The sequence below is a fragment of the Rissa tridactyla genome, chromosome 9, assembly GCF_028500815.1.
Source record: "Rissa tridactyla isolate bRisTri1 chromosome 9, bRisTri1.patW.cur.20221130, whole genome shotgun sequence".
NCBI lineage: Eukaryota > Metazoa > Chordata > Aves > Charadriiformes > Laridae > Rissa > Rissa tridactyla.
In genome coordinates, this window is record NC_071474.1 from 45,488,847 (window position 1) to 45,504,971 (window position 16,125).

At 56.6% G+C, this 16,125-nt stretch overlaps 1 protein-coding gene across 1 annotated transcript in view; it reads right to left on the bottom strand.

Annotated features, from left to right (window-relative positions):
• EFNB1 (ephrin B1) overlaps nucleotides 1-14,974 on the bottom strand; it is a 54,731-nt gene extending 39,757 nt beyond the window's left edge. The window contains exon 1 of the mRNA XM_054214522.1: nucleotides 14,693-14,974. Within this exon, the coding sequence (XP_054070497.1) occupies nucleotides 14,693-14,808 (116 nt within the window). The 5' untranslated portion in view covers nucleotides 14,809-14,974. The remainder of the gene's footprint in view (nucleotides 1-14,692) is intronic.
• Between the last annotated feature and the right edge of the window lie 1,151 nt (nucleotides 14,975-16,125).

Consider the following 16,125-nt stretch of genomic DNA (forward strand, 5'->3'; position numbering starts at 1 on the left):
TTGGTTTTTTTGATGGTTTTATACTGGCAGTAAATTTCCAGACTGTCGACAGCGCGGTGTGCAAGGACAACAACCCAAAGACGGCGAACGTGGCAGCGGGGAGGACGCGAGCCCAGCCACGGGCTCAGCCGACAACACGCAGATGAGAAGTGACAGGTCTCCTCCTGGGCTAACCATCGCCTGCGACGGCGCGGGGACGCAGACGCCAGCTCCGACCGACCTTCCCGCTTGTCCCCTCCCAGCCCCCCGACCTGTCAGACTCCTCTCCTCTCATTTCTCCTCCTCTCGCCTTGGCAGGGTCAGTAGCTGCCAAGCAGAAGCACGCGAGCACACGGGAAGGCGACAGGAGACGGGTGACCCCCCCCCAAGGGCTCCCCATTGCCACCCAGGACCAGGCACCCCAGGGCCGACGCACACGGGGAGCATCCCCGGACCTCGCCTCTCATCCCCAGCTTGTCAAAGCAGCAGCAACAACCATGATGGAGATGCCTTTTAAAGTATAAACGCCGCGCATTTATTGTGCTCTTGTTTCCTGGATGAATATGCTGCTTCCTTTTAGTAAGTGCTCTCTTAGGAGAGGGAAAAGGGAAAAAATAAAAAAAAGCAGCAGAAAGGAAGGAGGATGACTCACGGCAAGGCCACGTCTCCACCAACACAGGAGAGCTGCTAAAACGGTGCCAAGGACGAGGGCTGGGATCAAAAGGACGAGAGCGGATCAAACACACACCCTCCCCAGGGAGGGGAAAGGTTTGCAGGAGCTGCCGGGGGAGAAAGCTGGGATGGAGCCGTGTCCTCCCGGCCGCCCATAGGTTTGCCCGCTTGGGTTGCAAGAAGCCATCTCCCTTTCCCAAGGTTCAGCCACCACTTTCACATTTTGAACAGGACTCTCCGCTTGTTCCATTTTGTTAAGACGTGCCCACGGGGCTGCCCCACACCAGGACACAGGCGGTTATAGATTATTACGGATGGGGAGGACAAGTAGGAACTGTGGGTGCACCCAACAGGAGATGAAAAAATGCCCTTTTCCCCAGCAAATGAATCGAGTCGAGCCCAGAGCTCAGCGCTCCGAAGGGGGCCGGTGCCCTTTCTGCCGGTGTTTCTCAAAGTCTATCAAAAAGTCCCATTTACATCAAAATGCCCTTCCAGACATGCTTCAATTTTACTTTTCCCCTTTCATCTCCTTCCACCCTCCCACCCCACCTCGCAGCCCTATTGTACTCGCAGTATCGCGCGCGGTGGAGAGCGCCGAGCGGGCTGCCAGAGTGAAAGAAACAGGAGAGAAAGAAAAAAAAAAAGCTTTAAACTAAGGGAGAAGCCGGAATTGCTCCTGGTCCCGCTCCAGCGGGAGCCGTGACCCCCTCTCCTCCCGCCCGCTGCTTGGCAGTTGCCCCGGGGGGACAGCACTGGCCGTGTCCCCACCACGGGGACAGGGACTCAGGCTGCCCCAGCCTCTGCTACCGGTCAGGCTCCGGTACCCACAGATGGTTTTAATGAGCTTTAACAAAAGCCTCGGGCAAGGGTTGTAGAATTAGCAGTCCTGCACCGCTCCGCGCCCTCCCCTCGGCACCGCCACTGTCCCCGGCTGAGCGGCACCCTGCACACCCCGCTCCCAGCAAGGCAGCTACCAGTGGCACTGGGACAGCCTGGCAAAGCGCTTTGGCACGGCACGACTCCCAGCTGGCAACGAAGCGGATCGAGCTTAAGTTCTTCCCTCCCCAGATCAGTCCTAAAAAAATGCCAGGGGAGCTGGAAAGTTTCCATCCCGTGCCAGGCTCTCCTCTGCCAAAGCCGCGTCCCACCTGCCCTCCTCAAACAATTAGGATTTAATGAGCTGCTTTCTTCTCCCAGTCCTGGCCCCGACAGCACCGCATCCTCGCTCACAAACTTTCGCAAGACCGTTAAAAACAGAGGCACTTTCCCCGCGTCGACTGACTGACATCCAAGCCGAAGAGTGAAACCCACTCCAGGCGATGACCAGTGCAAATGAGGTTTAACTCTGGTCTAACGCAGCAGAGCCGAGCTCAGGCAGTGCAGCACAACCCTGATGCCTTTCGCCAGGCTCTGTCCACCTCCCCTGACACGGAGCTTTTCCAGTCCTCCCTTCCCATTGTCAGCGTCTATTTTTAACCCCAGGCATTATTTCTCCCTGCGTGACTTCAGACACTCTCCGGCGACGAGGTGGAATTGCTTAGCTGGTACCAGGCAAACTGACTCAACTCTCACCTTCAGAAGCACTACAGAAATCGCAGGAGTAGTAAATTTTCCTCCGTTCACATTTTCCTTTGTCCTTCCCACCAAGCTTTGTCTGGGGCTAAAAGCGGGGAAAACCGCGGGGAAGTAAAGCCCGTGTCCACCAGCACGCAACATGACGGCAAGCCATTTTGCTCCCGTTTCTTCCCCAGCACCTTTATCATCACCTAGATTTACCCCTATTGAGGTTACCTTGGGAAAAATCTTGCATTGACACCCATTGCCGGTGTAAATCAAGGTCAGAACCGTAACCTTAAAATAGGTCTTACGAGTCGAGGCTCCGAGCTACCAGGCACGGGGAACCGGCTCGATAAATATGCAGAGAGAGGCACACATCGCCGGTGCACAAGGGAGGAGGCGTCTTCCTCGCGGGGCCCTGGCCGGGCTGAGCGCGCCGGATGACAACGCTTCATTACTCCCTTTCAGCTGGTCCTCCCGGCGCTGCAGAGCAGTAATTAACAAGAAGGTCAGCAGCGAAGCCCTTCAAGAATCTCTACCTTCGGGGGAGTTTATCAAAACAACCCACCATTTGCAGGGCGATGGCTGCTGCCTCCTGTAATTCCCAAAGAACGTAAGCCCAACGCCAAACACTCGGAGATGTCCCACGGCATGAGCCACATGTGCGCTGCGTTAGCCGGATGTTTACATTATTTGGCATTGAGAACCAATAAATAATCATCAATATTATTTGCTAGCAAATAATGCTCTCTGCAAGAAAGCCCAGATGCCAAAAAAATGGGGTGTTTATGGCATAAGCATCCCGAGGCGGGCGCAGCGGAGGCAGCCTCCTCCGGCGCGGATCCGGGAGAGCCGCCTGCCGCGCACAATGCAGCCGGCGCTGCCAACTCCGGATCGCAGCCCCAGTCTCCCGGCACTCGGCATTTCTCATAAAGCCCCAGCTCGGGGGCTGGCGGAACCGGGAGGGCCCCAGCCACAGCTCCCCCGTCCACACAGGATGGCTCCAGCCACCAGAAGATGCGGGGAAATCAAGAGCCATGGTGGGCTGAGCGGTTTGAAACTGCTTGGGCCAGCCCCGGTTTTCGGGCTGACTCCTGGGTTTTGCTCAGAGCTGGCAGGGCACTGGAACACACACGGCACCAGCAGCATCTGGAAGCAATTATCCCACCGCTCTTGTATCTGTCACCCGCTCCTCGTCCTTTTGTAAGGAAACCATTCGTACTATCAACAAATCTCTTAATCTTTAATAAACTAGGAAAGGGATTCTCGCTCCCCTGCCCGACAACAAGTAGGCAGCGGAGGCTTTCCCAACAGAGGGCACAGGGCGGGCAAGGTCCCTCCTGCCAGGTTCCAGGCACACGGGGTGAATCGGGTACAGCAGGGACGGCCACCTGCAGGTACATTAAGGAGAAAGAGCACTTGGATAAGAAACACTAAAATTTCCCTGTGCACCGGTACAATGCTGCAGCACGGTAATGCTTTACTTGCAAGTCTGATGTCCCACAAGCCTCCAACTGCTTTTACAGGCATGGAGAAACTCCTGGGAGCTCTGCAAGATGGTCCACGTGCCTCCATCCTCAAAGAGGTAAAAGAGGGAGAAAAGGGCCTTGCTTGGGAGAGCAGGAACCAGCAGGACCCCACAGCCCTCGCCCCCACCCCAAGCTGGGGACAGCAGCGGGAGTCCCCGCGCTCCTCTGCCACATCCCACAACGTACCCGGGCACAAAGTGCAGCCTGCACCCTAAAGAGCAGTAAAACTCAGCCAAGAAGCGACGCTAGGTGGGCACCGGGGCTCTCCCAGCCAAGGCGGCACAACCAGCAACCCCCCAGCCCCGCGTCGGCACCCTAAAGGGGGCACCCACACCCGCCTTCCCGAGCCCACGGGCTCCGCGCGCAGCAAAGGGAGGTGGTTTTGGAAGACTTTCGTGCCTCTCCTGAATGTTATGAAACCAGCCAAGGAGCATGAAACTGCCTGCCGTGGGTGGGAGCACCCAGGGCTATATGAAGAGCGCTGTAGGATTCCTGCGTGCTATGGGAAAGCACGCCGCGCTCCCCCACCCCGCACACACCCTTCCAGGGTATTAGTTTTTTTTTTTTCTCTTGAGAGAGAGAGAGAGAGAGAAAGACGGGGTAAGCACAAACAACCAGCACAGCCCCACATGAAGGGGGTAATTAGGAAAGGAGCACCCATCGCTAACCAAGTCAGGGCAGAGATCAAAAGCATCACCAAGTGTTAAACCTCCCTGGGATCAGGAACTGCTCCTGGGAAGGGGCTTGCATGGGACTCCCTCATGCCGGCCACGCGGGACGGTCACTGAAACCAGTCCCGGGGAGGGTGCTGGCTGCTCCCCACCATCTCCCCAGGGTGGGGTGCCATCCCCTCCCCAGCCCTTTTGGGAACAAAGTTTAATCCCAAGACAGGAATGCGGCAGGATGGCTCATGCATGCGGGCTTTCATGTGCCACCCCAAGCGCTCTCAGCCACCAAACCCAGGAGTGGCCCCTCTCCCTGCCTTCGCTGGGGTGGCCCTGCTGAGCCTCTCCACACACCCCAGCACCCATCGCTCGTGGGCAGGGAACACCAAGCCAAGCCAGTGTCCTTGTCCTCAGCATCCCATGAGCAGGCTTTCCTCCATCCCCTATGCCCGATAACAAGTTTTCATGGAGCTCAGGCAAGTGAAAACAGAGAATAAGAAAGAGTTCTCCTACTGCAGCAACATCAACAATGGGCGCAAAGCCGGGCCAGCACCGGATGGGGGGGCCAGGAGGCATGGCTGCACAATGGACCCCCCTCTCCCTCTGCTGACCCCTGCCCAGCACCACTGCCTTGCCAGGCTGCTGCTGCCCCAATTATTTCAGCAATTAGTTACAGCCGAGGCACGGCCAACAGGGGCGCAAAGGAGGGAAGCCATGCCACCGGAGAGCGTGGCGCCATGGATGCGCAGGCAGAGGCATGCAACCAGGCAGCATCCTCGCAGGATTTACACGAAGGAATACTACGAATTTAAAACCAAACACAGCTGAGGGGACTTTCACAGCACCTCCATCCTTTTGTGCCTCTGAGCGCCTTCCTGAAACCCCAACCTGGCTGGGCCTCCCAAGTGGTAGGGACCATGGGACACAGTGGCTCTGCCCAGCAAGAGGGAAGGGGGGGTCTGCACCCCCCAATGGCACTGGAATGGCCCTTCCCCACCTCCTGGGGAAGCATCTCCTCCTCCTCCTCCCGCTGTGAAGGAAGCTGGGAACAATGGGATGCACCAGTGCCAGCTCCAGAGGGGATGCTCATGGACCACCCGCCTGGCTGCCCAGGGACAAGGGACATGCTGGCGGGGACAGCCCCCGCAGCAGAGGGGCTGCTGGCTGATGCATTGGGCAGACCTTCCCCTAAAAAAAAAATTTATTTTTTTTTTTTAAATTTCTTCTTCTAAAATAATTGACTAATTGGCCGAGCCCCAGTTCCGTGCTGGGAGTGGATCCCAGGTTCGCTCTTGCGTGAAGCGGTTATTAAAGACATCAGAGGAGGAGAGGAGGGCAAGGCAGAGCCCGGCAGGCCGGGAGAGCGGGGCGGTGCCCACAGCCAGGTGGAAATTTCCCATCGCGCCCAGAGGGAGGAAGCCCAAAAATTAATCCTGGCCATCCCCCGCAGCGCACCCCTGCCCCGGGCAGGGCCTGAGTCAGCTGGGGCGAGCACCACAGCCCCCGCGCCCTCGGGAGCGTGCCGGAGGGAGCGGGAGCGCGCGGGGCCTTGAGCACGTGCAAGGGAGGGGTCCGCACCCCCGGGGGACGCAGCCCCCGTCCCCACACCCAGGGCCACCCCCCTCCTCTCCTCCCTTTAATCCCCAGCCCCAAAGCAGAGCCCTTTTAGGGGAAAGTGTAACGCAATACCTGGAAAATTTCTCCCACCCGCTCTCCGCTGCCGGCTGCCAAATTTAAAACATATTTGCTGCTCAGCCTTGAAGAAACGTAACCTGCTGCTTAATTCCAACACGTTTAGTCTTTGGGGGCAACAAAAAAATTCGCACTGCCTCCTCTCCTTACACACCCCACAGCCCTCGGGGTGGGAGCTGCCAAAAAGCTGCCTGGGAGCCGTCCACCACCACCACCACGCTAGCACCGAAACACCGGGGAAGGGCGGGAATCTCCAGGAATCTCACTCTGCCCATCCTGCAGCACCGGTGCGGGCAGGCCAAGAAGTTTTTGACTGGTGAGTAGGTGCCCTTGAGCCCTGAGCATCAGCTGGGGGTGCCACTTGTTCAAAAGCCCTTGGGATGTGCAAAATCCAGGGCACCGCAATGATCCGGAGCAAGGGAAGGGGTAGGGACCACCGCCCACCCGCAGGGAGAGGGCCCCATCCTTCCCTGGCCCTGTGGAGCCCCCGGGGGTTGAGTGGGTCCCCTGGCAGCCCCCATCCCTCGCCCCACCACCCGGGCTCCTCGGCAGGAGGAATTTTCCAGCGGGGCTGGGTTCGGGAAAGGAGGCTGGAACGATGGAAAGGGGCCGCAGCAACTCGGGGCTGGGGGCTGGGGGAGGGCACAATGTGTTTAGCAGACTGAGCGATCCGACAGGGCCCATTAAAGGAAACAATTTGTAATACAATAATTATTATGTCGTTTCTCTGGACTCTTTCCTAAGCCTCTCTGTTAAACAGTTAGAGGCCTGACGTGCCTGTATAAAGCAGGCATGATCCGGAGGGCTGAGGATGCTTAAGTGCCCGCATGTGCCGAAACAAGGCAGGCCGGGGTGGACGCACGCCGCGCACCCAGTGCTCTCCGCACGCTTGCCTAGAAGGATGGGAGCTCATCCCAGTTTGCTCGCAGCCCTCGAGGGATGGCAGGGGGATCACCGGGAAAACACAAGGCAAGGGGAGCCAATGCTCCCCAACCGCAGAGGGAGACGCTGGCGCACCCCCAGCATCATCAAATGAAGGGCCCTCTCCCCGCGCAGCGCCGGGTCTGGAGCTGGGTTTGCCCAAGATCATGGCAGGGGCCGCATCCTGGCAGCGCAGCCAGGACCCGCAGCTCCTCCAGCTCTGCTTTTATGCTCTGAAGTTCTCGGCCGCACATCTGAAGAAAGCGGCGGTAGCGAACAACAGACCGAGAGCGCGCGAGAGCGAGCAACACAAATCCCCAGGATAATGAGCCCGGAGGAGGGAGACGGTGGGCTCTGTCTGAGGAGGGAGCCGTGCTTTTATTGGAGAGGCCTAAAAGGGCTATAAATCCTCAGATTCAAAGGCGAACTCGAGCTCTTTCAAGTCTGAGGAAGGCCTGGGATGTGTCAGCCGGGAGGACTAACCACGCCGCGTCCCCTGCTGAAGTGGCCTCTTCAGCAAAGCCGTGCTGCAGCCCGGGATATTACACCCAGATCCTTTCCATATGCTGCCCGCCCGGCGGCAGGCAGGGTATGCCGGCATCGCCGCCAGCACGGGGGGAGCCTGCCCTGACCCCCAGCCCGGGCAAAACCCGGCCACCCCTGCTTTAAGTGGGGGGGGAAAAACGCCTTTGCACCCATTCCCCCTTTCCAACACACATCGCCAATTTGCCCCCCGAAATCCCAGTGGCAGCCGGGGCGGGGGGGTGGGGGTGTCTGCGGACCTCCCCCTCGCGTTTGTCTGCGATATTACAGCAAGCCCAGACAAAGAACATCGTAGCCCAGCACGATCGCATCCCTGAGCATCACCGCATCCCCAAGCATCACCTCGCGCCGCCGCCAGACCCCAGGCTGCCATCTCCGCCTGCAAACCCACACACCAGACTGCGCTCACACGTTTCAGAAACCCATTAAAACGTTAAAAATCGGCAGCAAAGAGAAGACAGCGTCGAGTCTCAGCCTCGCCACTAATGCATGTGCGACCGCAGACGTTTCCCAGCCTTAATGAGGAGGAAAACATGCAAACACTCAGTGATCAATATTAATGGTGTGAGGGTATTTATAGCTGATAAGCTGTGAAAAGGCACTTTGCTTTTTCTGAAGTACCTACTCAGAAGCCGTTGGATGCCGAAAGCCAGGCAGGGCAGACGGTCCCCGAGGCTGGGCTCACCCCACCAGCTGGGGAGCTGCCGGCCACCCCAGCATGAGGAAAGGGACCGCCGGGAAACGGGACACTCGTGTCCCATCACCCTACGTGGAGCCATGAGGGAGGCTCAGGTGTCACCGTAACCAGGCGGGACCCCTCTCCCGGGGAGGGCACCCACCCCAGGCCTTTGCATGGGAAAGGGGACCCAGCATCGCGAGGAGGGCGCTTCCCAAACTCTGGCCTGAAGCAGCAGGGACAGAGAGCTCGTGGAGCATCCCCTGGACATGTCACCCCCAGCACCTCCGTGCTGGCACCAGGAAGAGCCAACTCACGTCAAACTGGGTTAACACAAAGCCTTCACCACAGCCCAACCTGCCGAGAACCAGGCCAGCAGACATGGCACACGTGGATGTCCACGCAGGCACAGCATCACAGCAGGATGGAGCCCTTGGAAAACACTAAGGGAAGGAAGCTCATGGTGGGACACTTAGCTCTCCATCCAGCCCGGCTGGCAAAGCCACGTCCCGTGGCCTTGGAAAGGGGGAGCAAGCCCACCTGGGAAGGGCCGGCTGCGAGTAGGAAAAGGTTATTCCAGAGCAGCCAAGCCAGGGTTATAAATAGCTGGCATTTTTGAAGTGCAGCTGCTCAGCTCGACCGGGGCAGCACTGCCACGCCGGCACCTGAGCCGGGTCAGATCCTGCCCAGAGTCACCGGCAAGGAGAGCTTGAGAAAAGACCACCAGAAAACACCATGAGTACCCCCCCGAACCTGCCCCCCATCTTCAAGGAGGAGGGTGCTGGAGGTCCCCCAAGCCCCCCTCTCCCTTCCAGGCATCGCCCACAGTTTCCATGGGGTTTGACTCCAGCCCCATGGGAGGGACCCTGCTCCCGAAAGTGCAGCAAACCCCACCCTGTGCACCAGCCCAGCCTAACCACAGAGGACGTTTAGCCCTGGCTTGTCCAACTCATCTGGGACCAAGCCTGGACAGGCTGGAGGAGCCGGGAGTGCCGGGATCCCGAGGCTCCAGCACGGCCATGAGCAGAGCACGGGTGCTCCAACTACGGACAACACACAAGGGGCAAGAAAACCCTCCCTGAAGGGTGCCGAGTGTGCACTGAGGGGCACCAAACCACTCCATGAGCAGGCAAAACACTACCGTCACCTCCCCTGCTCGCCAGAGGAGGGTTCTCTGTCATGTCACCTGCCCTAGAGAGAGGGACAGGAAGGAGAAAAGCCTAAAAAGCAGTAGAAAGCACCCCGGCTCTTTCCAGGCGAGCACAACAAAAGCCCCGCAGCACCGCCGCCGCATTCCTGCCCAGATGTGACGCCGCGATAGCGCCGAGCCCAGAGTCCTCCTCCTGCTCTCCCGATACAAGCAATCATTAATTAGACACAGAATGGATTTCAGCTTTGTTTCTCCCCACCCTGTTTCAGCTGCCAGACTCCAAGTAGCATGTGCTACTGATCGGTACAAGATGTTTTCCCACCGGACCCCCAGCGCTCCTCGGGCAGAGCGGCTTCCCAGCAGCACTGCCACCGCTCCGCTGACGACAGGATGCCCTACAAGTGGGGCAGGGACCGGACAGCCATGGGGAAGCCGTGGGGCAGGCGGCACCCAGAAATCCCACATGGAAAGAAGGGGCAGTCCTTAGCGCTAAGCCCCCAGTTTCCAGGGGACAATCCAAACGCCTCCCAACGTGTGTCGTGCAAGGGGCTGCATCTGCATCGCGGCTCTCTGCAGTCCCCATGACCTGGACAAACACGTACAGGGCTCAGGGGGGGACCCCTACCCACCCACCAAAGCTGCTCGTGGCGGGGGGGGACCCTGCCCACCCCGCCAGGCCCACACCATGCGAGGGCATGGGCACATCCCAGCCGGCCACATGCAGCCTCTTTGGGTCCAGCATCCAGGGAGCAGCTTCAAGCCCAAAGCACTGAAGTCGCTCAGGTGCGGCGACGGAGGGACACAGCCCCCCAGCAGCCCCCCCTGAACCTCCACGGCCAACAATGTCCCCAACACCCCATCCTGTCCCCACTCCCAGGACCTGCAGCAGCTGCTTTGCTCAGTAGAGAGCTACAGCTCCTTTTACAATCAATCAGCCACCCCATCACGGCTCTTTTTTTCTTTTAAAGGAAGCAGTTAAATCCATTTTATAGAATCCAGTGGTATTTACCCAGCTACTGCAATAGCCGCAGCCCTGCCGTCACTTTTTTTTTTTTTTTAATTTAAGTTAATGAAGTCATTCCCAAACAACATGCAAGGAGCCCTGGGTGCTCCTTTCCCCCAGGCACGGCAAGGGTAACCTCACCGCTGCAAGGTGGGCCGGGCATAGGGGTTTCTGCCTTGGGGGGAACGAGAGCAACAGCCCTCCGTGCTGGGAGAGCGCTGGGCAGCCCCACACCGGGCTCCCTCCAGCAGCACAAACCCACGGCACCCAGCAAAGGGTCCCCCCCAGCACCCTCTTGGAAAGGGCTCCTCCATTCCGCAGGGAAACTCCAACAAGGATGCAGACCATCCAAGGCTCACTTAATCCAAAGCAGCCTCCCGAGATGAAGCAAAGCCCTGGGGAGGCAGAGGCAGGATCCATCGGATCGCTGATGGGACCCTCCATGTCCCCCATCCCCAGGGAGCCCCAACCTCCCAGCCCCATGCACTCCCCAGGAGGAGGGAGCCCCTGAAGGCTCCGCGAGCCAAACTCAGCTTTTAATTAAAAATAAGCAGCGTGTTTTCACTATTTCCCAACTCCTTATACTGCAAAGCGCCTCATGCGCCCACTGGTACGGTAATTAAATTACATCTGCTCCAACAAGTGCGAGCCCACCGATGCAGAGCTCCGGGCCAGCCAATCCCCTCGGAAACAGCCTTCCCGCGAGTACTTTGTCCCTCGTAAAAGGCATTAAAAAAGGCAAAGGTACACCAGGCTTCAAACCCAGCACTTACAGAATTCAATAGGACACCATAATGTCATTAAAGACAGAATAAAAATACCACAAATGATTAGACTTTTGTCTGGTTGGGGTTTTTTCCCCCTCCTCCGCACTTATTAATTTTTTTATTTTTTTATTTTTTTTTTTTTTAAAAATGCATGTCTTCTTTTTAGAAAGTTGCTGGGCTGCTCCGCAGAGCGAGCGAGTGAGTGGAGCCGAGTAAAACTTTATATAAGGGGAAGAGAGAAAAGCAGAGTCGAAACAACCCGTTCTTCAGAGCCGCACGGATGATGTGTCCCATTTCCCCCACCTCCTTATTAAAATACTTTCTGGAGAGGCGAATTCCAGCCTGAAATGAATTTTCCAAACCATATTTTATTAGGAATGCTTCCTTTTAACGGTCGGCACAGGAGCCCACCAGGGTCAATATTTCTCCAAAATTACAGCCAAGGGAGTTCAGAAAGGATTTAGCCAGAATTTCTCCTGCAATTCCCGGCTGTCCAACACAAGCACGCTCCCACCAACCCCCCGGCGGAGCAGCAAAAGGGACGATTAAATCCCGAAAGCACCCTCCACCCCCCTCCCACGAAACCCCCTTCAGACACGATGGAATAAAATTAAAACCAGATCAGCTCCATGTGACCCCTTCCACGGGGCTCCACACATATCCCCGGGAAAACTCGCTCAAGGGGGATCTAATTTAGCCTGAGCTCGTCCCAAGCACAGCTTTGTGATAATTACCACTTTTTACCCAGCAAAAGCATTTCTAGGCCTATTTTTCCCCCCGTTTAAAGTTACAGAATTATTCGCAATAGGGAGACGGTGACCATTTCACCGCCGGCTCTTAGACACGCACCCAGGAGCCGAAGGGACGCGTTTCCCCAGCACAGCACACACAGCGCTGCAGCTTAAACTGGTCTTAACTCAATTAGGAAATCGTTCCTTCTATCGGCCGCGTTATCAGCATCCCTCTGATAATCACCGCGAGATCAGGAACCTGCCGGTGACGTCCCAGCCAAGTTATAAGCCCACACTTTGTCAGCGCAGCCCCGAGCTGCCCAGGGGAGGAAAGGGCAGAAAAATATTTTCATTATTTACAGTGACACCGCCAAGGCCAGTCGGCCCAACGCACAACGCTTTCTCCTTCTATCTGTTGGAAAATTCCACTTAGCCATGTTATTTTTAAAGGCTTTAGCTCTCTTTACTCTAAAAACAAGAGTTAAAGCTCGGCGGAGTGGGGCAGAGGGCTGGCACGGACACGGCATCGCCCATGGAGTGCCGGAGGAAGGGGGTTCAAAGCCCAAATTACGGTGGAGAGCGGGCGTTGGGGGGATTTTAATGAATCTATCCAGGAGAAAGCCCAGGCCAAGAAAGACCATGGCTTCTCCTCAATCTGGAACAGGGCTCCGTAGAGCCAGCGGTTCCCCAGACGGGCTTGCTCAACTGCGCAGACAGGAGCGGCCGGGAAGAGGCTCTGCCCAACGCCACGCAACCTGCAAAGATGGGAGGCAGGAGCATTAAGGGATAAAAGAGATAAAAGGACCCCAAAGTCGGACCCCAAGGATGAGGATCCAGGTCAGGCCACACAGGCACAGACCAACAAGGCACGAGTATGAGCGTGGACAGGCACCTACAGCCCGTTCCATGGCAAAACCCAACCATGGCTCCTGGGATCCCTCCCAAGCTCCCATCTCACCCTGGCAAAGCCGTTTCTGGGTGGGAACACCGACATTTTGGGCACTTCCCATCTTCTCCCAACCCCGTGGGGACCCCAGGGCTGCTGCACCACACCAGGCACCCACCGGAGCCGTCCCCACGCAACCAGAAAGCCGCAATGAGGGTGGACAACCTCCAAGCTCCAAACTGCAGGAGAACCAAGACACCCCTCGAGCTCCCCCCCGGATGCCTCCGATCCCACCGCACCCAGGAAAAGCCACCACCGTGCCACCCCCGGCTGCCACCGCTGCTGCCTCCGCCCAACTCAGGGCCTTGGGGATTTGATAAAAGGGGTCCGGGGTGACACGGCGTCCCCCAACACCACCAAGCCGAAGCCATTTCTATCCCCGGCCACCCTTTTTCCAACCAGAAAGGGTATTTTCCGGAAGCCATCTGCCTCCCCCTCAGCGACATCGCAGGCTCACAAACACAAGGGATCGGTTCCCAATGTTCTTTTCCTGCTCCCAACCAACGGACGCAGCTCCAAAAGGAAGGAAAGAAAAAACACACCGAGGAGGAAAATTCACTTACGGGAGCCCTCGTCCCAGCAAAGTTGCTTTTTTCCTCCCCCTCCCAGTAAAAAAAGAGAGAAATATATGTTTGGTTGGAATAGAAGCGTCCACGTAGGAAGGTTGTCCAAATTGTTTTAGTTCTCTCCAAGCCTCAAAAACTCTTTTCCTTTTCTTTTTTTTGAGAAATAGGGTCGGGGGAAAAAAAAAATTTAAAAAAAAAAATCAGGCTAAAAACCAGGATTTTTTTTTTTTTTTTTTTTTTAAGCGAGAAAGGGCTAAGATAAACAAACACTCTGCGATGGACAAGATAAAGGCCAGCAAGAGGGCTACCAAAACCACCCTGACACCACCAGCCCCGGCCAGCAGTGACCGCGGCCGAGCACCTTCCACTCCTCCTCCTCCTCCTCCTCCTCCTCCTCCTCGCCCTTCATCCCGGAGCGCTGGGAGAGCCCCTTCTCATTGTTCCGGGGCCGAGACACGTACGCATCCATAAAACATATATATATATATACACACACACACACATATATAATTTAGCTGTATATATAGCCGCAGCCCCGCCGCCGGCTTTGTTCGGACCGGGAGCTGGGGGGGGGGGTCCCACCGCCGGCCAGTCCCCCCCCTCCCCCGGGCCCCCCGCCTTCCTCCGCGGCCTGTTTTTAGAAGAAAAAACCCAGCCAAAAAAAAAAAAAAATATGAAAAATTAAAAAAAATTATAATAAATCCAACTCTAGCGTCGGCGTGGTAACAGGGGAGCGGCGATCCGGCCGGGTGGCGGCGGCCCCCCGGCACCCTCTCCTCCCCAAATCCCGGGGCTGGGGGGCGGGGGGGGGGGGGAGACACAGAATTAATGTAAAGGTGAAAAAAATAAAAACATAAAAATGAAATAAAACACATTTTTAAAAAAATCAAAAAATTTTTAAAGATAAGAAAATCTTTAAAAGCCAAAAGACTCTTTAAAAATTAGGGAAAAAAATATATTAGAAGTACGGGGTTTTTTTATTTAAGGCAAGGTAAAAGCCCGCAGCAGCCCCGCTGCCCCCGGAGCAGCCGCCGGGGCTCGGCGCGGGGTCCGTACTCCAGCCGGGGGTCGCTCCTCTCCGTCCGTCGACCGCAGCCTCCAGCCGCTCCTCGCGGTGCCCGGGGCGGGATTTTTCTCCTCAAAAATCTTGCCGCTTTTTGGTTAAATGTATAATTTTTTAAGAAAACATTTTCCCGGTTTTAGATATTTTTGCCGGGAGGGGGGGGGGGGGTTGTGCGAGGCACCTTTTCCCCCCCTCCATACTCCGTTCCCCCGCGCCCCTCCGCCGCACGTACTTAGGGTTCCCGGAGCTCCAGGAGACCGGTTCCAGGCTCTTGGCGAGCGGCGCGGCCAAGCGGCACAGGGCGAGGAGGACGCCCAGCAACCACCGCCCGCCGCGGGGCCGCGCCATCGTCCCTCGGCGGCGGGACGGGACGGGCGTCAGGCGCCCATGCCGCTTCCCCGCCGCCCTCCTCCGTCTCCCGTCCCGCCGCCGCCGCCGCCGCCTCCTCCTCCGTCGCCGCCGCCGTCCCCTCCCTCACAGCGGCGCCGCCCGCCGCGACGACCGCTCTACTCCTCCGCGCAGGCAACGCGACGGGCAGCCCCGAGCCGGCCGGCCAATCGCGGAGCGGAGCGGGGGGGGACCTTGCGGGGCTGAGACACGCCCACTCGTTCTTCTTAAAGGGCGCGCGTACCTTTTTTTAACCCACCCCCCCCCGCTTTTGTCCCCCCCCTTCCCGCATCACCCGGTCACCGCTTGGGGAGGGAGGGGGGAACGGCGATGGGGACGGGCCGGCGGGGCGCCGGGGCCCCGGCGCCCCGCCGGCCCGTCCCCATCGCCGTTCCCCCCTCTCGCCTCGCCCGCCATTCAGCCGCGGTCCAACAGCGCCCCCTAGCGGACGCCGGTGGAACCGCCCCTGCCCGAAAACGCCAGCGCTGCCCGCGCTCGGCGGACGGGGGTGGGGGGGGGACGGAGTGGGACGGCTCCGGTTTAGTCTGATTTACCACGAAACACTAAATAAATTCACATTTTATTATTATTATTTTGAAGTTTTTATGAGGTTATTTTGGCTTTTGAGGGAGGTTTTCCTGAGGGGTTGGGGTTTTTTTTGAGTTTTTACCGATTTTTTTATTTTTTTGAGAGTTTTTTGAGGTTGGTTTTTTTTTTTTTTTACTTTTTCGAGGGGTTTTTTTTGAGCTTTCTCGGAGTTTTTTAGGAGTGTTTTATTTATTTTTGAGGGGTTTTCGAGGATTTTGGAAGGCTTTTTGAGATTTTTGGGAGGTTCTCTTGGATTTCTTGGCGGGTTTTAGGAGTCTTAAATTTTTTTTAGGTTTTTTTGAAGATTTTTGAGATTTTGGGGAGGTGTCCTTGGATTTTTTGGTGGGTTTTAGGATTTTTTTTTTATTTTTTTAGGGTTTTTTTGAAGTTTTTTGAGATTTTGGGGAGGGTTTTTTTTTATTTTGGGGGCGGGTTTTAGGAGTTTTATTTAATTTTTTTGAGGTTTTTGGAGGGTTTTTTTGGGTTTTGGAGGGGTTTGTGGGAAAAAACCAACCAAATTCCACAATCAGTTCGCTTTCTATTAAGGAAACTTTTGAAGCACCATGGAGTCGGTTCGCTTTCTGCCACAAAAAAATAATAAAAAACCTCTCTGGGGTTAGTTCAATTTCTATTAATAAGACAATATTTAAAAAAAAAATAATCCGGAGACAGTTTGCTTTTTATTAAGAA